Source organism: Catharus ustulatus, chromosome 33 (assembly GCF_009819885.2).
Source record: "Catharus ustulatus isolate bCatUst1 chromosome 33, bCatUst1.pri.v2, whole genome shotgun sequence".
Taxonomy (NCBI): domain Eukaryota; kingdom Metazoa; phylum Chordata; class Aves; order Passeriformes; family Turdidae; genus Catharus; species Catharus ustulatus.
Window position 1 is genome coordinate 873361 of NC_046253.1, and position 24365 is coordinate 897725.

The following is a 24365-nucleotide window of genomic DNA, read 5'->3' on the forward strand; positions in this document are numbered from 1 at the left end:
GGTGGCCCAAGGTGGCCCAGAGGAGTCCCCAGGTGTCCCCAGGGTGTCCCCAGGTGTTTTTGGGGTGTCCCCAGGTGGCTCCAGAACGTCCCCAGGTGGCCCAGAGGTGTCCCCAAGTGTCCCCAGGGTGTACTCAAGGGGCTTTGGGCCGTCCCCAAGTGACCCAGACGTGTCCCCAAGTAGCCCAGAGGTGTCCCCAAGTGGCCCAGAGGTGTCCCCAGGTGGCTTTAAGGTGTCCTCAAGTGGCTCAAAGGTGTCCCAAGGTGGCTTTAAGGTGTCTCCAGGTGATTTTAGGGTGTCCCCAAGTGTCTTTAAGGTGTCCCCAAGTGTCTCTGGGGTGTCCCCAGGTAGCCCAGAGCTGTCCCCAGGTGTCTTTGAGGTGTCCCCAAGTGTCTCAGAGGTGTCCCCAAGTAGCCCAGAGGTGTCCCCAGGTGTCTCTGAGGTGTCCCCAGGTGTCTCTAGGGTGTCCCCAAGCATCTCTGGCGTGTCCCCAGCCCGACACGTCACCGTCACCTCCTCACCCGCCGCCACCCGCGCAGGGCTCAGCTCCAGCGCCACCTCCGGAACCCCTACGAAAAAATCAACTCAGACTTCCGTGTCCCCACGATGTCCCCACAAAAAGGACATTTTGATGTCCCCACCCCCACAAGGACATTTTTTTGTCCCTTACTGTACACGTGGATTTTCCTCCTGGCCGTTTTGGCCACCGTGGCCACCTGGGCCGTGCAGCTCAGCTCGTGGTGGCCGGGTCGCAGCGGGGCCAGCTCGGCTCTGGTTGTCACCTTGTCCCCATGGGTCACCGTGGTGACATCGAGAGGGTCCCCTCCCAGCGTCACGGTGATGTTGATGTCGGTGACGGGGAAGGCGCCGATGAGGTGACAAGTGGCGTTAGCCAAGGTGGCGACCTCGAGGATGGGCGGGGCTTCGAGGTGGGGAGGTTCGGGGAGGTCTGAGGGGAAATGTCGCCAAAAGTGTCACCAAAAATGTCGCCAAAAATGGGGACAGGGTCGTGGTGGCACCGGGAGTAGAAGGGGCAACTCCAGACCCGTCCGTGGTGGCCACAAATTTGTCCCTGGTGGCCACAAATTTGTCCCCAGTGTCCCCAAACCCCTCCCATTGTCCCCAGACCCCTCTCAAATGTCCCCAACACCCTTCCCAATGTCCCCAAACCCCTCCTGGATGTCCCCAACCCCCTTCTGGATGTCCCCAAACCCCTCCTGGATGTCCCCAACTCCCTCCCCAGTGTCCCCAACCCCTTTTCGATGTCCCCAAACCCCTCCTGGATGTCCCCAAACCCCTCCTGAATGTCCCCAACCCCCTCCCCAATGTCCCCAACCCCCTCCTGGTGGCCCCAAACGCCTCCACAGTGTCCCCAAACCCCTCTCAGTGTCGCCAACCCCGTCTCCAATGTCCCCAACACCTTCTCAGTGTCCCCAACCCCCTCACGGATGTCCCCAAACCCCTCTCAGTGTCCCCAACCCCCTCCCCATTGTCCCCAAACCCCTCCCAATGTCCCCAAACCCCTCTCCATTGTCCCCAAACTCCTCTCAGTGTCCCCAGACCCCTCCTGGTGGCCCCAGACCCCTCCTGGATGTCCCCAAACCCCTCCTCATTGTCCCCAAACCCCTCCCCATTGTCCCCAAACCCCTCTCCAATGTCCCCAACCCCCTCTTGGATGTCCCCAAACCCCTCCCGATGTCCCCAAACCCCTCCTCATTGTCCCCAAACCCCTCCTCATTGTCCCCAAACCCCTTCCCAATGTCCCCAAACCCCTCTCAGTGTCCCCAACCCCTCTCATTGTCCCCAAATCCCTCCTGGATGTCCCCAAACCCCTCTCAGTGTTCCCAATCCCCTCCCCAATGTCCCCAAACCCCTCTCAGTGTCCCCAAACCCCTCAGGAATGTCCCCAAACCCCTTCCCATTGTCCCCAACCCCTCTCCAATGTCCTCAAACCCCTCCTGAATGTCCCCAAACCCTTCCCACTGTCCCCAAACCCCTCCTGGATGTCCCCAAACCCCTCCCCAGTGTCCCCAACCCCTCTTCAATGTCCCCAATCCCCTCTCCAATGTCCCCAAACTCCTCTCAGTGTCCCCAACTCCTTCCCCCAATGTCCCCAAACCCCTCCTCATTGTCCCCAGACCCCTCCCCAGTGTCCCCAACCCCTCCTGGATGTCCCCAAACCCCTCAGGAATGTCTCCAACCCCCTCCCCGATGTCCCCAAACCCCTCCTCATTGTCCCCAAACCCCTCCTGGATGTCCCCAAACCCCTCTCAGTGTCCCCAGCTCCCTTCCCAATGTCCCCAAACCCCTCCTGGATGTCCCCAAACCCCTCCTCATTGTCCCCAAATCCCTCCCCGATGTCCCTAACCCCCTCCTGGATGTCCCCAAACCCCTCCTCAATGTCCCCAACACCCTCCCCAATGTCCTCAAACCCCTCTCAGTGTCCCCAACCCCCTCATGGATGTCCCCAAACCCCTCCCCGATGTCCCCAAACCCCTCCCAGTGTCCCCAAACCCCTCTCCAATGTCCCCAATCCCCTCCTGGATGTCCCCAAACCCCTCCTCATTGTCCCCAACTCCCTCTCCAATGTCCCCAACGCCCTCGTGGATGTCCCCAACCCCCTCATGGGTGTCCCCAACCCCCTCCCCAATGTCCCCAACCCCCTCTCAGTGTCCCCAAACCCCTTCCCAATGTCCCCAACCCCCTCTCAGTGTCCCCAAACCCCTCCCAAGTGCCCTGAGGACACCCCCAAACCCCTCCCCACTGTCCCCAACCCCCTCCCCATTGTCCCCAAGGTGACAACGCCACCCCTCCCCCTCTCACCAAACACCGACAGCACCACGGGCGCGGCCCCGCGGGCGAACAACGGCCCGTGCGGCCTCAGGGACAGCTCGGCGTGACAAGTGACAGCCTGGCCGTGGTCACCGCGGGCCACCGGCAGCTCGTGGCTCACGGCCACGCTGGCGCTGCCCTCGCTGTCCCCAAATGTCGCCGTCCTCAGGGTCTCGGTGCCGCGGCGCAGCGTCACCGTCAGATTGCCCAAAGGGGCCACGTCCAGCACGTGGCAAGTGAGGGGGTGGATGTGGCCAACGGGCAGCGCCGGGACAGGGTCCAGGGCCACCAGCTGGGGGAGCTCTGGGGACAGAGAGTGACACCGCGGTGTCACCACCCTGCTGGCATCAGGGCCATCAGTTGGGGGAGCTCTGGGGACAAAGAGTGACACCAGGATGGCACCTCGTTGTCACCACCCTGCTGAGGGAGCTCTGGGGACAGAGAGTGACACTAGGATGGCATCTTGGTGTCACCACCCAGGGCCACCAGCTGGGGGAGCTCTGGGGACAGAGAGTGACACCATGGTGTCACCATCAGTGTCCCCACCCTCCTGTGGTCACTCTGAGAATGACAGAGGTGCCACCACCATGTCACCTTGGTGTCACCACCCTGTTGTGGTTGGTGGCACATGGTGGCACATTTGATGTCCCCACTCTGGCACTGGGTCCAGGGTCACCAACTGGGGGAGCTCTGGGGACAAAGAGTGTCACCATGGTGGCACCTCGGTGTCACCACCCAGGGCCACCAGCTGGAGGAGCTCTGGGGACAGAGAGTGACACCATGGTGGCACCTCGGTGTCATCACCCAGGGCCACGAGCTGGGGGAGCTCTGGGGACAAAGAGTGACACCACGATGTCACCTTGGTGTCACCACCCAGGGTCACCAGCTGGGGGAGCTCTGAGGACAGAGAGTGACACCATGGTGGCACCTCGGTGTCACCACCCAGGGCCACCAGCTGGGGGAGCTCTGGGGACAGAGAGTGACACCAGGATGGCACCTCGGTGTCACCACCCTCTGGTGGCCACTGTGGGGATGACAAAGATGTCACCACCATGTCACCCTCAGTGTCCCCATCCTCCTGTGGCCACTCTGGGGATGAGGAAGGTGCCACCATGATGTCACCTTGGTGTCACCACCCTGCTGGCACCAGGGCCACCAGCTGGGGGAGCTCTGGGGACAAAGAGTGTCACCACGGTGGCACCTCGGTGTCACCACCCAGGGTCACCAGCTGGGGGAGCTCTGGGGACAGAGAGTGACATCAGGATGGCACCGCGGTGTCACCACCCAGGGTCACCAGCTGGGGGAGCTCTGGGGACAAAGAGTGTCACCATGGTGGCACCTCGGTGTCACCACCCTCTGGTGGCCACTCTGGGGACACTGAAGGTGCCACCATGATGTCACCTCGGTGTCACCATCCTGTTGTGGTTGGTGCCACCATGGTGTCACCCTGGTGTCCCCACCCTGCTGACACAAGGTCCAGGGCCACCAGATGTGGCAACTCTGAGGACACTGAAGGTGCCACCACAATGTCACCTTGGTGTCACCACCCTCTGTGGCCACTCTGAGGATGAGGAAGGTGGCACCACGGTGTCACCATCAGTGTCTCCATCCTTCTGTGGCCACTCTGGGGATGACAAAGGCACCACCACGATGTCACCTCGGTGTCACCACCCTGGCACCGGGTCCAGGGCCACCAGCTGGGGGAGCTCTGGGGACACTGAAAGTGCCACCACGATGTCATCATTGGTGTCCCCACCCTCCTGTGGCCACTCTGAGAATGACAAAGGTGCCATCATGATGTCACCTTGGTGTCCCCACTCATTGTGGCAACTCTGAGGACAAGGTGAGTGCCACCACAATGTCCCCTCATTGTCCCCTCCCTCTCCCCTCATTGTCCCCTCATTGACCCCTCCCTGTCCCCTCCCTGTCCCCATTGTCCCCAACACTCACTGTACACAATCACCGCGGTGCTGGCGGTGGCCTCGGTGTCACCGCAGCGTCCGGAGCAGGTGACAGGGTCAGGTCGCCACAGGGACACGTTTGGTAGCCAAAAACTTTGCCACAGTTGCCCCCCGGGCCCGGGGGTGGCCACCAAGGGGGTGTCCAGGGCCAGCGTGGCTTTGTCACCGGGGCACGAGGTGTGGCTGCAGTTGATGGTGACAGAGCCACCAAAAGCCACCACGGCCACCGGGGGCCACGAGTGGACGGTGAAGGAGCCACCGTGGGCGACCCCTGGGGAGCCAAAAAAAGGAGAGAGAGAGAAAAAATGGGAGAGAGAGCCCAAAAAAAGGGATGGGGACATCAAAAATGGGATGGGGACATCAAAAATGGGATGGGGACACCCCCAAAAAGGGAGACAGACCCTAAAAATGGGATGAGGACACCAAAAATGGGATGGGGACACTCAAAATATGGAGAGGGACACCAAAAAATGGGATGGGGACACCAAAATGGGATGGGGACACCAAAAAATGGGATGGGGACACCAAAAAATGGGATGGGGACACCAAAAAATGGGATGGGGACATTAAAAACGGGATGGGGACATCAAAAATGGGATGGGGACAATGAAAAATGGGATGGGGACACTCAAAATATGGAGAGAGAGACAAAAAAATGGGATGGGGACAAACAAAAATGGGATGGGGACACCAAAAATGGGATGGGGACACCCAAAAATGGGATGGGGACAATGAAAAATGGGATGGGGACATCCAAAAATGGGATGGGGACATCAAAAATGGGATGGGGACAATGAAAAATGGGATGGGGACACCAAAAATGGGATGGGGACACCAAAAATGGGATGGGGACAATGAAAAATGGGATGGGGACATCCAAAATATGGGATGGGGACACCAAAAATGGGATGGGGACATAAAAATATGGGATGGGGATATTAAAAAATGGGATGGGGACAATGAAAAATGGGATGGGGACACCCAAAATGGGATGGGGACACCAAAAATGGGATGGGGACACCAAGAAATGGGATGGGGACATCAAAAATGGGATGGGGACATCAAAAAATGGGATGGGGACAATGAAAAATGGGATGGGGACACCAAAAAATGGGACAGGGACCCCCAAAAATGGGACAGACCCAAAATTCGAAGGTGTTGGGAATGAATTATTTTTATTTTTTCCAATTTCTGCTGATTTTGGGGTCTCTCCCCACCAGAAATCGAATTTTTGGGATGATCAGAGACGTCCCCTTCCCCACAATAAAATGAAATGAAATGAAATGAAATAAAATAGAATAAAATAAAATAAAATAAAATAAATAAAATAAAGTAAAATAAAATAAAATAAAATAAAATAAAATAAAATAAAATTTAATAAAATAAAATAAAATGAAATAAAATAAAATTTAATAAAATAAAATAAAATAAAATAAAATAAAATAAATAAAATATAAAATAAAATACACCAAAACAAAATAAAATAAAATAAAAATGAAATAAAATAAAAATAAAATATAATAAAATAAACCAAAATTAAAATAAAATAAAAATGAAATAAAATAAAAATAAAATATAATAAAATAAACCAAAAATGAAATGAAATGAAATGAAACGAAATTTTTAAAAATAAAATAAAATATTAAAATAAAATAAAATAAAGCAAAAATAATAAATTAAATTAAATTAAATTAAATTAAATTAAATTAAATTAAAAATAAAAAATAAAATAAAAAATAATAAAATAAAATAAAATTAAATTTAAAATAAAATAAAATAAAAATAATAAATGAAATAAAAAATAATAAAATAAAATAAAAATAAAATTTAAAAATAAAATAAAAAATAAAAATAAAATTTAAAAATAAAATAAAATAAATAAATAAAAAATTAAATTAAATTAAATTAAATACCGAATAAACCCAGAGCCCCCTCCCCACCTTTTACCTGCCAGGGCCAGAACCAGGGGGGGCAAAATCCGGGAGGCAGCGAGGGGGGAGCCCATGGGGAGGAAGAGGAGGGGGAGGAGGAAGATGAGAGGAGGAAGAGGAGGATGAAGGGAGGAAGAGGAGGAGGAGGGTGAAGAGAGGAAGAGGAGGAGGGGGAGGATGAAGATGAAGATGGAGAGGAGGAGGAGGAGGATGAAGGGAGGAAGAGGAGGATGAGGAGGAGGAGGGGAGAGGGAGGAAGATGAGAGGAGGAGGAGGAGGAAGAGGAAAAGGAGGGGGAGGATGAAGATGAAAATGAGAGGAGGAGGAGGATGAAGGGAGGAAGAGGAGGATGAAGATGAGAGGAGGAGGAAGAGGAAGGGGAGGGAAAAGGAGGAGGATGAAGATGAAGATGAGAGGAGGAGGAGAGTGAGGAGGATGAAGGGAGGAAGATGAGGATGAAGAGGAGGAGGGGAGGAAGATGAGAGGAGGAAGAGGAGGGGGAATGGAAACGGCGAGGAAGGAGATGAGGAGGATGAAGATGAAGATGAGAGGAGGAGGAAGAGGAGGGTGATGAGGATGAAGGGAGGAAGAGGAGGATGAGGAGGAGGAGGAGGAGGAAGATGAGGATGAAGAGGAGGAGGGGGAGGAAGGAGAGGAGGAAGAGGAGGGGGAGGGAAAGGAGAGAGGGGGAGGAAGAGGAGGGGGGATGGAAACGGCAAAGAAGGTGGAGAGGAGGAGGAGGATGAGGATGAAGATGAAGATGAGAGGAGGAGGATGAAGGGAGGAAGATGAGGATGAAGAGGAGGAGGATGGAGAAAGCGAGGAAGAGGAGGGTGGGAGGAGGAGGGGGATGAAGATGAGAGGAGGAGGGGATGGAGAGGGAAAGGAGGGAGGGGGAGGAAGAGGAGGGGGAGGAGGATGAAGGGAGGAAGATGAGGATGAAGAAGAGGAGGGAGGGGGAGGAAGATGAGAGGAGGAGGAGGAGGAGGATGAAGGGGGAGGAAGAGGAGGAGGGAGGGGGAGGAAGAGGGGATGGAAACGGCGAGGAAAGGAGGGGAGGAAGAAGAGGAGGATGAAGATGAGGAGGAAGAGGAGGAGGGGGAGGAAGAAGAGGAGGGGGATGGAGATGGAAAAAAGGGAGGGGGAGGAAGAGGAGGGGGAGGAGGAAGGCAGAGATGAGGATGAGGAGGATGAAGAGGAAGATGAGGATGGAGACAGCGAGGAAAGGAGGGGATGAGGATGGGGAGGAAGAGGAGGAGGAGGAGGGGAGGATGGAGAGGGAAAGGAGGAAGAGGAGGGTGAGGATGAAGCTGAGGAGGAGGAGGAGGGGGATGGAGACAGCGAGGAAGGCGGAGATGAGGAGGATGAGGATGAAGAGGAGGATGAGGAAGAAGCAGCCGAGGCCGAAGGCAGCTCCGCCGTCCCCGCGCCCCTCCCCCCCCACCCCAAAATCCTCCCAACCCCCCAAAAAAATCCCAAAAAAACCCAAAAATCCCTCCCCGATTTTCGCCCCCCCCCCCAAATCCCGCCCCGCGTGGGCGGCTCCGCGTGGGGGGAGCGGCAGCGGCGGGCGAGACCAAGTCGGGAATGGGGGGGGACAGCGGGAATGTGCCCGGGGGGGGTTGGGGACAATTTTGCGACAATCTAGGGACACTGGGGACAATCTGGGGACATTGGGAATGTCCCCAGGGGGGTTTGGGGACAGCGGGAATGTCACCAGGAGGGTCTGGGGATACTGGGAATGTCCCCAGAGGGGTTTGGGGACAATTTAGGGACACTGGGAATGTCTCTAGGGGGGTTTGGGGACAGCGGGAATGTCCCCAGGGGGGTTTGGGGACAATTTGGGGACACTGGGAATGTCCCTAGGGGGGTTGGGGACAGCGGGAATGTCACCCGGGGGGTCTGGGGACACTGAGAATGTCACCAGAGGGGGTTTGGGACAGCGGGAAATGTCCCTGAGAGAGTTGGGGACAATCTGGAGACACTGGGAATGTCCCCAGAGGGGGTTGGGGACAATTTGAGGACACTGGGAATGTCACCAGGGGGGTTTGGGGACACTGGGAATGTCCCCAGAGGGGGTTGGGGACAATTGGGGGACACTGGGAAGGTCCCCAGGGCTATTCGGGTACAATCTGGGGACACTGGGGACAATCTGGTGACAATCTGGGGACACTGGGAATGTCCCCAGGAGAGTTTGGTGACAATTTGAGGACACTGATGACAATCTGGTGACAATTTGAAGACACTGGGAATGTCCCCAGGGGGATTTGGTGACAATTTGGTGACAATCTGGTGACAATCTGAGGACAATCTGAGGACACTGGTGACAATTTGAGGACACTGGGAGTGTCCCCAGGGAGGTTTGGTGACAATTTGGGGACACTGATGACACTTTGCTGACAATTTGAGGACACTGATGACAATCTGGTGACAATTTGAAGACACTGGGAATGTCCCCAGGGGGATTTGGTGACAATTTGAGGACACTGGTGACAATTTAGGGACACTGGGAATATCCCCAGGGGGCTTTGAGGACAATTTGAGGACACTGGGAATGCCCCTGAGGGATTTGGTGACAATCTGAGGACACTGGGGACAATCTGGTGTCAATCTGGGGACACTGGTGACAATTTAGGGACACTGGGAATGTCCCTGAGGGCTTTGAGGACAATTTGAGGGACACTGGTGACAATCTGGTGACAATTCAGGGACACTGGGAATGTCCCCAGGGAGATTTGGTGACGATTTGGGGACACTGGTGACAATTTTGGGACACTGGGAATGTCCCCAGGGGGGTTGGGGACAACTTGGTGACACTGGGAATGTCCCCAGGGCTATTTGGTGACAATCTGAGGACACTGGTGACAATTTGGTGACAATTTGGTGACACTGGGAATGTCCCCAGGCAAATTTGGTGACAATTTGAGGACACTGGGAACAATTTGGTGACACTGGTGACAATTTGGTGACAATCTGAGGACACTGATGACAATCTGGTGACAATTTGGGGACACTGGGAATTTCCCCAGGCAGATTTGGGGACAATTTGGGGACACTGATGACGACTTGGTGACAATTTAGGGACACTGGGAATGTCCCCAGGCAGATTTGGGGACAATTTGGGGACACTGATGACAATTTGAGGACACTGATGACACTTTGGTGACACTCTGGTGACAATCTGGTGACAATACCACACCTTTATTTCCGCCACCTTCCAAAAAACGCCAAAAAAAACCCCCAAAAAATCCAAAAAACTCCCAAAATTTCCCCTCCCAGTCCCTCCCAGTCCATCCCAGTTTGTCCCAGTTTGTCCCAGTTTGTCCCAGTTTGGCCTCCCGGCCTAGGGCAGTCCCTTGGTGGCCCCTTGGTGGCCCGGTGGCCTCGGGTGTCGTTTCCAGAGCCAGTACTCGCCCACCTTGGTGCTGTGGCGGTGCCACCAGTACAAACCAGTAAGGACCAGTAAGGCCAGCGCTGGGAGGAGGAGCCCGAGCAGGACGGGGAGGAGCGGGAAGGGCGCGGAGTCGGGGGCGGAGTCTGTGGGGGGAAAAAATATTTTTTAAAATTATTTTTTAAAAAAATGTTTGGGGTTTTAAAAACATCCCTAAATAAATGAGTAAATAAATAAATAAATAAATAAATAAATAAATAAATAAATAGATAAATAAATAAATAAATAAATAAATAAATAAATGACATGAAATAAATAATAAGATAAAAATAAAAAAATAAAATATAAAATAAAATAAAATTAAAATAAAATAAAATAAAATAAAAATAAATAAAAAATAATGTTGATTTTAAAAAAATAAAAAAAACAAAAAAAACCAAAAAATCCCATCAAAAAAACTCAAAAAACCCCTAAAATAACCCCCAAAAAACCCAAAACCAGCAACCCCCTCAAAAAGCCCAATAAATAAACAAAATAAAATAAAAATTAATGTTGATTTTAAAAAAACCAACCCCCAAAAAAACCCAAAACGCCTCAAACAAACCTCAAAAAATCCCCCCAAAAAATTAATAAAATTCCCTCAAAAGACCCAAAAAACCCCCAAAATAACCCCCCCAAAAATAAAAATAAATCCCAAAAAAACCCTAAAAAAAAGAAATCCCCAAAAAAATCCCCAAAAAAATCCCAAAAACCAAAAAAAAAATCCCCACAAAACAACTCAAAAAACCCCCCAAAAATTCCCCAAAAATCCCCAAAACAACCCCCAAAAAACCCCCAAAAAACCCTAAAAAATCCAGAAAACCCCCATCCCCAACAAAAAAATCCCAAAAAAATCCCAAAAGTTCCCAAAAATCCCCCAGACCCCAAATACCTCAAAAACCCCAAAACTCCCCCAAAAAAACTAAAAAAATCTCCAAAAAAACCCCAAAAAATCCGCCAAAAAGTCCCCAAAAAAACCCAGAAAAAAATAAAAAAAAAATTTTTAAAAATCCCAAAAAATCCCCAAAAAATCCCAAAGATGCCTCAGACCATCCAGACCCTAAAAATCCCAGGAAACCCCAAAAAAACCCCAAAAAACCCCAAATTTCCCCCTCACCCACACTGCACCCAGACGGTCACGTTCCTCTCGGCGCTCCCCAGGTAATTCCGTGCCCGGCACAGGTAAATCCCGGCGTGGATTCGCTCGGCGCGGAGCGGAGTCCCCACGGGAAGGGTAATCCCGTCCTTGGTACAGTTCAGCTCCGGATCCGGAATTCCGCGAGTCCGGCAATCCAGGATTTCGTTCTCACCCTCGGTCCAGTTCAGCTGGGCCGGGCAATCCAGGCGGGGTTTGACTGTGGGGGGAAAAAATTGGGAAAAAAGTTGGGGAAAAATTGGGAAAAAAGTGGGGAAAAGGGTTGGGAAAGTGGGAGAAGAGGTGGGAAAAATTGGGAGAAGGGGTGGGAAAAATTGAGAGAAGGAGTGGGGAAATTTGGGAAAAAAATTGGGAAAAAGTGGGGGGGAAAGTTGAGAAAAAGTGGGGAAAAAGTTGGGGAAAAGTGGAAAAAGTGGGAAAAGAGGTGGGAAAATTCGGGATAAAGCACTAGGAAAATCCAAGAAAAAGAACAAGAAAAATCCAGGATAAAGAACAAGAAAAATCTGGGATAAAGCACCAAGAAAATCTGTGATAAAGACAAGAAAAATCCAGGATAAAAACAAGAAAAATCCAGAATAAAGAACAAAGAAAATTCAGAATAAAACCACTAAAAATCCAGAATAAAACCAAGAAAAATCCAGAATAGAGACATTTAAAATGCAGGATAAAGGACCAGGAAAATCCGCAATAAAGAGAAGAAAAATCCAGAATAAAGAACAAGAAAAATCCAGAATAAAGAACAAGGACAATTCAGAATAAAGAACAAGAAAAATCCAGAATAAAACCACGAAAAATCCGGAATAAAGAACAAGAGAAATCCAGAATAAAAACAAGAAAAAATCCAGGATAAAGAACAAGAAAAATCCAGAATAAAGAACAAGGGAGGTTCAGAATAAAACCAAGAAAAATCCAGAATAAAGACAACTAAAATGCAGGATAAAAGACCAGGAAAATCCGCAATAAAGAGAAGAAAAATCCAGAATAAAGAACAAGAAAAATCCAGAATAAGGAGCAAGAAAAATCCAGAATAAAAACACGAAAAATCCAGAATAAAACCAAGAAAAATCCAGAATAAAGAGCAAGAAAAATCCAGAAAAAAACCATGAAAAATCCAGAATAAAACCAAGAAAAATCCAGAATAAAGAACAAGAGAAATCCAGGATAAAGAACAAGAAAAACCCAGGATAAAGACAAGAAAAATCCAGGATAAAACCACAAAAAGTCCAGAATAAAGAACAAGAGAAATCCAGAATAAAGAGCAAGAAAAATCCAGAAAAAAAACCAAGAAAGATCCAGAATAAAACCAAGAAAAATCCAGAATAAAACCAAGAAAAATCCAGAATAGAGACAATTAAAATGCAGGATAAAGGACCAGGAAAATCCGCAATAAAGAGAAGAAAAATCCAGAATAAAACCAAGAAAGATCCAGAATAAAGAACAAGAGAAATCCAGAATAAAGAACAAGAAAAATCCAGAATAAAGAACAAGAGAAATCCAGAATAAAGAACAAGAAAAATCCAGAATAAAAACATGAAAAGATCCAGAATAAAAACAAGAAAAATCCAGAATAAAGGACAAGAAGAATCCAGAAAAAAAAAAACAAGAAAAAATCCAGAATAAAACCAAGAAAAATCCAGAATAGAGACAATTAAAATGTAGGATAAAGGACCAGGAAAATCCGCAATAAAGAGAAGAAAAATCCAGAATAAAACCAAGAAAGATCCAGAATAAAGAACAAGAGAAATCCAGAATAAAGAACAAGAAAAATCCAGGATAAAAACAAGAAAAAAAAACAGAATAAAACCACGAAAAATCCAGAATAAAGAACAATAGAAATCCAGAATAAAAACAAGGAAGATTCAGAATAAAGAACAAGAAAAATCCAGAATAAAACCAAGAAAAATCCAGAATAAAGACAACTAAAATGCAGGATAAAGGACCAGGAAAATCCGCAATAAAGACAAGAAAAATCCAGGATAAAAAACAAGAGAAATCCAGAATAAAAACAAGAAAAATCCAGAATAAAAACAAGAAAAAAATCCAGAATAAAACCAAGAAAAATCCAGAATAAATAACAAGAAAATCCAGAATAAAGAACAAGGAAGGTTCAGAATAAAACCAAGAAAAATCCAGAATAAAGACAACTAAAATGCAGGATAAAAGACCAGGAAAATCTGCAAAAAAGAGAAGAAAAATCCAGAATAAAGAACAAGAAAAATCCAGAATAAAGAACAAGAAAAATCCAGGATAAAGAACAAGAAGAATCCAGGATAAAGACAAGAAAAATCCGGGATAAAAACAAGAAAAAATCCAGAATAAAACCAAGAAAAATCCAGAATAAAGAATAAGAGAAATCCAGAATAAAGAACAAGAAAAATCCAGAATAAAACCAAGAAAAATCCAGAATAGAGACATTTAAAATGCAGGATAAAGGACCAGGAAAATCTACAATAAAGAGAAGAAAAATCCAGAATAAAGAGCAATAAAAATCCAGAATAAAGAACAAGAGAAATCCAGAATAAAGAACAAGAGAAATCCAGAATAAAACCATGAAAAATCCAGAATAAAGAACAAGAAAAATCCATAATAAAACCAAGAAAATTCCAGAATAAAGAACAAGAAGAATCCAGGATAAAGAGCAATTAAAATCCAGGATAAAAAGCAAGAAAAATCCAGAATAAAACCATGAAAAATCCAGAATAAAACCACGAAAAATCCAGAATAAAGAACAAGGAAAATCCAGAATAAAGAACAAGAAAAATCCAGGATAAAAACAAGAAAATTCCAGAATAAAAACCAAGAAAAGATCCAGAATAAAGAACAAGGAAAATCCAGAATAAAGAACAAGAAAAATCCAGAATAAAAACCAAGAAAAATCCAGAATAAAGAACAAGAGAAATCCAGAATAAAACCAAGAAAAATCCAGAATAAAACCAAGAAAAATCCAGAATAAAAACAAGAAAAAATCCAGAATAAAACCAAGAAAATTCCAGCAGAAAGAACAAGAAAAATCCGGGATAAAGAACAAAGAAAATCCAGAATAAAGAACGAGGAAACTCCAGAATAAAGAGCAAGAAAAATCCAGAATAAAGAACAAGGAAAATCTAGAATAAAAGACAAGAAAAATCCAGAATAAAAAACAACAGGAAAATCCAGAATAAAACCAAGAAAAATCCAGAATAAAGAACAAGAAAAATCCAGAACAAAGAACAAGAGAAATCCAGAATAAAAACATGAAAAAATCCAGAATAAAACCAAGAAAGATCCACAATAAAGAACAAGAAAAATCCAGAATAAAAACAAGAAAGAATCCAGAATAAAACCAAGAAAAATCCAGAATAAAGAACAAGAAAAATCCAGAATAAAGAACAAGGAAGGTTCAGAATAAAACCAAGAATAATCCAGAATAAAGACAACTAAAATGCAGGATAAAGGACCAGGAAAATCCAGAATAAAGAACAAGAAAAATCCAGAATAAAAAAACAAGAAAAACCCAGAATAAAAACAAGAAAAATCCAGAATAAAGAACAAGAAAAATCCATAATAAAAACAAGAAAAATCCAGAATAAAGAACAAGAAAAATCCAGGATAAAAACATGAAAAATCCAGAATAAAACCAAGAAAAATCCAGAATAAACCACCAAGAAATTCCCAGTAAAATCCCAATTTCTCCCAAAAAATCCCCTCACCGTGCACCCGGATTTGTTTCCATTCCCTCCGGCTCCCGTAGGGCATCATCTCCGCCTCGCAGCTCACGTTCAGCTCTCCCTCCTCATCCTCGGGCACCCAATACTGGCACTGCTTCAGGAACCAGTCCAGGTCCGAGCAGCTCCCATTCAGTGGCAACCCAAAGCGATTTTGGGCCACCAAATTCAGCCTGGTGTCCTTGGGGGCGTTTGGGGACAGGGAGCAGTTAACCCAGAGATCCTCGCCGGCCACCGCGGTGTGCGGGGAGTGCAGCTGTGGTTTGGGGATGTCTGTGGGGGGAAAGGGTCATTCGGGGTCAAGTGGGGTCATTCAAGGTCAGGTGGGGTCACTCAGTGTCACTGTGGTCAGTCAGGGTCACCTGTGGTCATTCACTGTCCCCTATGGTCACTTAGTGTCCCTGCAGTCACTCAGTGTCTCCTGTGGTCACTCAGTGTCTCCTGTGGTCACTCAGTATCACCTGTTTGGTGTCACCTGTGGTCACTCAGTGTCACTGGGGTCATTCAATATCTTCTGGGGTCACTCAGTGTCTCCTGTGGTCACTCAATGTCCCTGCAGTCACTCAGTGTCTCTTGGGGTCACTCAATGTCCCTGCAGTCACTCAGTGTCTCCTGTGGTCACTCAGTGTCTCCTGGGGTCATTCAATGTCTTCTGGGGTCACTCAGTGTCACCTGGGGTCATTCAATGTCCCCTATGGTCACTCAGTGTCTCCTGGGGTCATTCAAGGTCAGGTGGGGTCACTCAGTGTCACCTGGGGTCACTCAGTGTCCCCTGTAGGCATTCAGTGTCTCCTGTGGTCACTCAGTGTCACTGTGGTCACTCAGTGTCACCAGTGGTCACTCAGCGTCCCTGCAGTCACTCAGTGTCTCTTGGGGTCACTTAATGTCCCCTGTGGTCACTCAGCATCACCTGGGGTCAGTCACTGTCTCCTCTGGTCACTCAGTGTCCCCTGTGGTCATTCAATGTCTCCTGTGGTCGCTCTGTGTCCCCTGTGGTCGTTCAGTGTCACCTGGGGTCATTCAGTGTCACCTGTGGTCACTCAGTGTCTCCTGGGGTCATTCAGGGTCACCTGGGGTCACTCAGTGTCCCTGCAGTCAGTCAGTGTCCCCTGTGGTCACTCAGTGTCACTGTGGTCACTCAGTGTCCCCTGCCGTCATTCAGTGTCCCCTGTTTGGTGTCACCTCTGGTCACTCAGTGTCCCTGCAGTCACTCAGTGCCACCTGTGCAGTGTGGTGTGGTGTGGTCACTCAGTATCATCTGTGTGCGGTCATCTGTGGTCACTCAGTGTCCCCTGGGGTCATTTGGAGTCACCTGTGGTCACTCAGTGTCTCCTGTGGTCACTCAGTGTCACCTGGAATCATTCAGGGTCAGGTAGGGTCATTCAGTTGTCCCTCTGGTCACTCAGTGTCTCCTGTGGTCAGCCAATGTCCCCTGTGGTCACTCAGTGTCTCCTCTGGTCACTCACTGTCCCCTCTGGTCACTCAGTGTCCCTGCAGTCACTCAGTGTCACTTTGGTCACTCAGTGTCCTTACGGTCACTCAGTGTCACCTGTGTGGTGTCACCTGTGGTCACTCAGTGTCACCGGGGACATTCAATATCTTCTGGGGTCACTCAGCATCTCCTGGGATCACTCAGGGTCAGGTGGGGTCACTCAGTTGTCCCTCGGGTCACTCAATGTCCTTGCAGTTACTCAGTGTCACTTTGGGTCACTCAGTGTCCCCTGTGGTCACTCAGTGTCCCTGTGGTCACTCAGTGTCTCCTGTGGTCAGTCAATGTCCCCTGTGGTCACTCAGTATCACCTGGGGTCATTCAATGTCTTCTGTGGTCACTCAGCGTCCCCTGCGGTCACCCAGTGTCACCTGGAGTTATTCAGGGTCAGGTGGGGTCAGTCAGGGTCACCTGTGGTCACTCAGTGTCCCTGCAGTCATTCAGGGTCAGGTGGAGTCATTCAGTTGTCCCTCTGGTCACTCAGTGTCACTGTGGTCACTCAGTGTCTCCTGGGGTCACTCAGTGTCACCTGTGGTCACTCAGTGTCACCTGGGGTCACTCAATGTCCCCTGTTTGGTGTCTCCTGTGGTCACTCAGTGTCACCTGTTTGGTGTCACCTATGGTCACTCAGTGTCCCTGCAGTCACTCAGTGTCCCCTCTGGTCACTCAGTGTCAGCTGTGTGGTGTCACTTGTGGTCACTCAGTGTCTCCTGGGGTCAGTCACTGTCCCCTCTGGTCACTCAGTGTCACTGTGGTCACTCAGTGTCACCTGGGGTCTCTCAGTGCCCCCTGTGGTCACTCAATGTCACCTCTGGTCACTCAGTGTCTCCTGTGGTCACTCAGTGTCACCTGGAATCATTCAGGGTCAGGTGGGGTCATTCAGTGTCACCTGTGGTCACTCAGTGTCACCTGCCTGGTGTCCCCATTAAAATCCCATTAAAATCCCAACAAAATCCCATAAAATCCCATTAAAATCCCATTAAAACCCCAATTAAAATTCTCATTAAAATCCCTTTACAATCCCTATAAAATCCCAATTAAAATCCCAATTAAAATCCCGATTAAAATCCCATTAAAACCCCATCAAAATTCCCTTAAAATCCCATTAATATCTCTAAAAAACCCATTAAAATCCCGATTAAAATCCGCATTAAAACCCCGTTACAATCCCATTACAATCCCATTAAATCTCCAAAATCCCATAAAATCCCATTAAATCCCTATAAAATCCCAATAAAACCCCATTATAATCCCTTTAAAATCCTTATTATAATCCCATAAAATCCCATTACAATCCCACTAAAATCCCATTAAAATCCCAATTAACATCACAATTAAAACTTCCATTACAATCCCATTACAATCCCTATAAAATCCCTATTAATTCTCTATTAAATCCCAATTAAAATTCCCATTACAATCCCATTACAATCCCATTATAATCCCTGTAAAATCCCATTAAAATCCCAATTAAAATTCCCATTAAAATCCCAGTTAAAATCCCAACAAAATCCCAGTTAAAATCCCTAAAAAATCCCAATAAAATCCCATTACAATCCTACTAAAATCCCATGGAAATCCCAATTAAAATGCCAATTAAAATTCCCAATAAAATCCCATTAAAATCCCTATAAAATCCCATTAAAATCCCATTAAAATCCCTATAAAATCCCAATAAATTCCCATTAAAACCCCATTACAATCCTACTAAAATCCCATTAAAATCCCTATAAAATCCCTATTAAATCTCTATTAAATCCCAATTAAATTTCCCATTAAAATCCTTATAAAATCCCATTAAAACCCCACTAAAACCCCACTAAAACCCCATTAAAATCCCTATAAAATCCCAATAAAACCCCATTAAAACCCCATCCATAAATCCATTTTCCCACCTTTTCTCCAACATCACAAACCCCCAACCCCACCCCGGGGAACTCCAAACCCGGGGCCAAAAATCAAAAAAAATTTGAGATTTTGGGGGGATTTTATGGGGACACCTCAGCAAATCCAGGAAATTCCCAAATCCTGGAAAAACTCGAAGCCAAATTTCGGTGTTTTCCCAACAAAACATCGCCCAAAATTCGGGTGAAACAAAAAAAAAAAAAATAAATAAATAAATAAATAAAATTTTTAAAAAAAGAACCACTGGAAAGCCCCCAAAACTCAGCGGAAACATGAAAAATAATTAAATTTTTTATGAGTAAACCCCTAAAAAATGCAGAAAATCCTCGGGATCCCCCCTGGTTGAGCCCCCTCATTAAAAAAAAAATTCCAGGGGAATTCCCCAAACCGGGCAGAGATTTCCGATTCTTTTTTCAGCGGAACGATCCCTCCCTTTCCCGGAAAGCTCCGGGCAGGAGAAGAAATCATTTAAATATTAAAAAAAAAAAAAAAAATTAATTAAAAAATTCCCTTTTTTTTTAATGGGTTTTGAAAGGAAAAACAAAATAATTTAAATTTCCGGAATGGGAATAAAAACATCCTGACCCCCCGCTGTTCCAATCAACAATGGGGATCCGAGATGGCGACAAATGGGTGACAAGTGGCGACCACGCGGGTTTGGGTGCCAGCACCGTGTCACCTGTCCGGTGTCACCCTCGGTGTCACCCTCGGTGTCCCCTCACCTGTCCGGTGTCACCCTCAGTGTCCTCTCACCTGTCCGGTGTCACCCTCGGTGTCATCTCACCTGCCCAGTGTCACCCTCAGTGTCACCCTCAGTGTCACCCTCAGTGTCCCCTCACCCCCTGCCCGGTGCCACCCTCGGTGTCACCCTCAGTGTCCCCTCACCCCCTGCCCGGTGCCACCCTCGGTGTCACCCTCAGTGTCCCCTCACCTGTCCGGTGTCACCCTCGGTGTCACCCTCAGTGTCCCCTCACCTGTCCGGTGTCACCCTTGGTGTCCCTCTCACCTGTCCGGTGTCACCCTCAGTGTCCCCTCACCCCCTGCCCGGTGCCACCCTCGGTGTCACCCTCAGTGTCCCCTCACCTGTCTGGTGTCACCTTCGGTGTCCCCCTCACCTGTCCAGTGTCCCCTCACCTGCCCGGTGTCACCCTCCTCTGCCCGGTGTCCCCCTCAATGTCCCCTCACCCCATGCCCGGTGTCACCCTCGGTGTCCCCTCACCTGTCCGGTGTCACCCTCAGTGTCCCCATGCCCTGTCCGGTGTCCCCCTCCCCTGCCCGGTGTCACCCTCAGTGTCCCCTCACCTGCTCAGTGTCCCCCTCCCCTGTCCGGTGCCACCCTCGTTGTCCCCTCACCCCCTGTCCAGTGTCACCCTGCCTTGCCCGGTGTCACCCTCGTTGTCCCCTCACCCCGGTGTCACCCTCGGTGTCCCCTCACCCCGGTGTCACCCTCGTTGTCCCCTCATCCTCGGTGTCACCCTCGTTGTCCCCTCATCCTCGGTGTCACCCTCGGTGTCCCCTCACCCCGGTGTCATCCTGGGTGTCCCCTCACCTGCGATGGCACCCAAGGTGCCGAGTGCCAGCGCCAGCAGCGCGGGGGCCACCATGCCGGTGGCGGGGGGGGGGGGTGACAGCGGCTCCTGCTCCGGTTCTGGCAGCGGAACCGGGTCCGGTCCGGGGGGGTGGAACCGGGTACCGGGGATGGAACCGGGTCCGGTACCGGGGATGGAACCGGGTCCGGGGGGGTGGAACCGGGTCCGGGGACACCGGGAGGTGCTCGGTGGGTTCGGGGTCTCCGGGAGAACCGGGATGGGTCCGGTTCGGGCTCTCCGGGATGCCTCGGTTCGGGATCTCCGGGAGAACCGGGATGCCTCGGTTCGGGTTCTCCGGTAAAGCTCCGGTTCGGTCTCTCCTGGCTGGATCCGTTCGGGTTTTCCGGGAAAACCGGGATGGGTCCGGTTCGAACTCTCCGGGAGTACCGGGATGCTCCGGTTCTGGTTTTCCGGTAAAGCTCCGGGTTCGAACTCTCCAGAACCCCGGGAAGGCTCCAGTCGGGCTCTCCGGGATGCTCCGGTTCGGGTTTTCCGGTAAAGCTCCGGTTCGGACTCTCCGATCTCTCGGGGATGCCTCAATTCGGATTTTCCCTTAAGCTTTCACTTCTGGTTTTCCGAGAAATCTCCGATTCGGTTTTTCCGGTAAAGCTCCGGTTGAACTCTCCGGGCTGAATCGGTTCGGACTCTCCGGGCTCTCCGGGATGCTCCGGTTCGGGTTTTTCGGTAAAGCTCCGGTTCGGACTCTCAGGACTCCCGGGGATGGATGAATTCAGATTCTCGGGGTTCGAACGCTCCAGAATCCCGGGAAGGCTCCGGTTCGAACTCTCCAGATTCCCGGGAAATCTCCGGTTCGGACTCTCCGGGAGTACCGGGATGCCTCAGTTCGGGTTTTCCGGGATGGTTCGGTTCGGGTTTTCCGGTAAATCTCCGGTTCTGACCCTCCGGGATGGATCGGTTCGGGCTCTCCGGGAGAACCGGGATGCCTCAGTTCGGGTTTTCCGGGATGGTTCGGTTCGGGTTTTTCCGGTAAAACTCCGGTTCCGATTTTCCGGGCTCGATCAATTCCGATTTTCCGGGCTCGTTCAATTCCGATTTTCCGGTCTCGATCAATTCGGATTCTCCTCTCGGGTCCCTTTGGGCTCTTCCGGGTCCGTCCGGTTCGGGGTCTCGGTGTCCCTCTGTCCCTGTGTCCCTCTGTCCCTCTGTCCCTCTGTCCCCGTGTCCCCGTGTCCGTCCCTCCGCCACCTCCCGCCCGTTTTTGTCGCCCCAGGCCCGTCCCGCCCCCGGGGATTTCCGTGTCGGGACCCGCCGGGGCTGCAGGGGCCGCCCGGGGAAGATTTCCGGTCCCCTGGCCCGGGAGGGGACAATTTTTGTGTCCCCCTCTCTCAGCATGTGACAATTTTTGTGAGTCTGACCCGGTAGGGGACAACTTTTGTGTCCCCCTGTCCCAAAACGTGACAATTTTTCTGTCCCCCTACTCCAGCATGTGACAATTTTTGTGTCCCCCTGTCCCAAGTTGTGACAATTTTTGTGTCCCCCTACCCCAGGATGTGACAATTTTTGTGACCCTGACCCGGGATGTGACAATTTTTCTGTCCCCCTACTCCAGCATGTGACAATTTTTGTGTCCCCTTACCCCAGCATGTGACAATTTTAATGTTGTCTTGTCCCAGCACGTGACAATTTTTGTGTCCCCCTGCCCCAGGATGTGACAATTTTTGTGTCCCCCTCTCCCAGAATGTGACAATTTTTATGACCCTTTGTCCCAAAATGTGACAATTTTTGTGTCCCCCTCTCCCAGAATGTGACAATTTTTGTGACCCCTTGTCCCAAAATGTGACAATTTTTGTGTCCCACTCTCCCAGCATGTGACAATTTTTGTCACCCCGTGTCCCTGTCCTGGGACAATTTTCCTGTCCCTCCTGTCCTGGGACAATTTTTGTGTCCCCCTGCCCCAAGATGTGACAAATTTTGTGACTCCATGTCCCAGGATGTGACAATTTTTGTCACCACGTGTCTCAAGACGTGACAATTTTCTGTCACCCTTGTCCCAGGATGTGACAATTTTTGTGTCACCCCCTGTCCCTGTCATGGGACAATTTTCCTGCCCCTCCTGCCCCTGCGACAATTTTTGTCCCTTGTCCCCAACCCAGGCTCGGGTTTGAGCCCCCCCAAGCCCCGAGGTGCCACCCCCAGCTCGTGACAGAGCTGTCACCCGCCTGTCACCCGCCTGGGGTGGCTCCAGAGGTGTCACCCGAGCTGCGACTTCCTCTATTCTGTCGCTTGCTGACGTCAGGGGATTTTTGTCACCCCTGGTACCGTGGGAAACGTCCCTGATGTCCCCTGGGTGTCCCCAGGATGGTCCCTGATGTCCCCACGGTGTCCTGGGGTGGTCACTGATGTCCCCAGGGTGTCCTAGGATGATCCCAGATGTCCCCAGGGTGGTCTCTGATGTCTCCAAGGATGGTCCATGATGTCCCCAGGGTGTCCCAGGATTGTCCTTGATATCCCCAAGGTGTCCCTGCTGTCCCCAGGGTGGTCCCTGATGTCCCCTGATGTCCCCAGGATGGTCCCAGATGTCCCCAGAGTGGTTCCTGCTGTCCCCAGGATGGTCCCTGGTGTGTCCTGATGTCCCCAGGGTGTCCCCAGGATGGTCTCTGATGTCCCCAGGGTGTCCTTGATGTCCCCACGGTGTCTCAGGGTGTTCCTGATGTTCCCAAGGATGTCCCCTGATGTCCCCAGGATGTCCCTTGATGTCCTCATGGTGTCCTCAGGATGGTCCATGATGTCCCCAGGATGTCCCCTGATGTCCCCAGGGTGTCCCTGGTGTCCCCAAGATGGTCACTGATGTCCCCACGGTGTCCTAGGGTGTCCCTGATGTCCCCTTGATGTCCCCAGGATGGTCCCAGATGTCCCCACAGTGTCTCAGGGTGTCCCTGATGTTCCCAAGGATGTCCCCCGATGTCCTCATGGTGTCCTCAGGATGGTCCTTGACGTCCCCAGGGTGTCCCTGATGTCCCCAGGGTGTCCCAGGATGGTCCCTGATGTCCCCAGGGTGGTGTCTGATGTCCTCAGGGTGTCCCAGGATGATGCCAGATGTCCCCAGGTGGTCCCAGGTGTCCCCAGGGTGTCCTCAGGATGGTCCCTGATGTCCCCAGGATGTCCCCTGATGTCCCCACGGTGTCCCAGGGTGGTCCTTGATGTCCCCAGGGTGTTCTAGGATGGTCCTTGATGTCCCCAGGATGTCCCCAGGGTGGTTCCTGCTGTCCCCAGGATGGTCCCTGATGTCCCCTGATGTCCCCACCGCCCCATTCCGCTGTCCCCCATCCCCGAGGCCCCGCTGGTGACACCCAGCCCTGCCACCCTCCCTGCTGTCACCGCCAGGCCACCAGAGGAGGAAAAGCCCGGGGACATTCGTGACAACCGCGGGGTTTCACTTCTGCAGCCCGGCGGTGTCACATCCCCATGGCGAGGTGACAGTGACAATGACAGACCCCTCCTCTCGGTGGCAGTGCCACCCCCAGGGATTGTCCTTGTCCCTGGGATGTCGGGAATGCCGGTCGGGGTTTGGAGGTGACAGGGAGAGAGATGGGGACAGGGACAGGACAGGGACAGGGACACTGGGAGAGGACAGGGATGGGGACAGGGGACAGGACAGGGACAGAGGGATATGGGGACAGGGACATTGAAGACAGGGACAGAGACAGGGACAAGGGGACAGGACAGGGACATGGGGACAGGGACACTGGGAGAGGACAGGGATGGGGACAGGGACAGGGGAACAGGCCAGGGACAGAGACATTGAGGACAGGGACAGAGACAGGGACAAGGGGACAGGACAGGGACAGGGATGGGGACAGGGACATGGGGACATGGGGACAGGGGCAGAGACAGAGATATGGGGACAGGACAGGGACAAGGACAGGGATATGGGGACAGGGACATTGAGGACAGGGACAGGGACAAGGGGACAGGACAGGGACAAGGGGACAGGACAGGGACATGGGGACAGGCCAGTGACAGAGACGGGGACACGACAGGGACAGGGATTATGGGGACAGGGACAAGGGGACAGAGCTGAACGGAAATCTGGGGGACAGCAATGGCACGAACGTGGGGACACCAGGGAGGGACAACAGGAACCGGGAACAGGAGGTGTGGGGACAAAGGGGACATAAAGGGACAAAGGGGACAGGAAAGCGCTGCCAGCTCCGAGTCAACAGGACGTGGCACTTCCTTGTGTCACTGTCCCCTGGTGCCACTGTCCTCTAGTGCCACTGTCCCCTGGTGCCACCTCGTGTCACTGTCCCCTGGTGCCACTGTCACTTCCCAGAATTGACCCCTGGCCTGGAAAACAGGGAGAAATTGGGGAAAAAAATTAAAATTCACTGGGAAAAATTGGAAAAA

At 50.3% G+C, this 24365-nt stretch overlaps 2 protein-coding genes across 2 annotated transcripts; both read right to left on the reverse strand.

The window, feature by feature from the left end:
• Positions 1-238: 238 nt before the first annotated feature.
• On the reverse strand, positions 239-6836 carry LOC117009454 (intercellular adhesion molecule 1-like). Its single transcript, XM_033083687.1, has 6 exons — positions 6741-6836; positions 4783-5064; positions 2824-3135; positions 671-949; positions 420-569; positions 239-246 (listed from the first exon to the last, which is right to left on the reverse strand). Exons 1-6 carry the CDS (start codon positions 6796-6798, stop codon positions 239-241), a joined length of 1089 nt encoding a protein of 362 aa, XP_032939578.1. The 5' UTR covers positions 6799-6836.
• Positions 6837-10002: 3166 nt separating this feature from the next.
• LOC117009546 (intercellular adhesion molecule 1-like) lies at positions 10003-20070 on the reverse strand. The gene is made up of 4 exons (XM_033083791.1): positions 19958-20070; positions 15000-15287; positions 11276-11509; positions 10003-10261 (listed from the first exon to the last, which is right to left on the reverse strand). Exons 1-4 carry the CDS (start codon positions 20010-20012, stop codon positions 10068-10070), a joined length of 771 nt encoding a protein of 256 aa, XP_032939682.1. The 5' UTR covers positions 20013-20070; the 3' UTR covers positions 10003-10067.
• Between the last annotated feature and the right edge of the window lie 4295 nt (positions 20071-24365).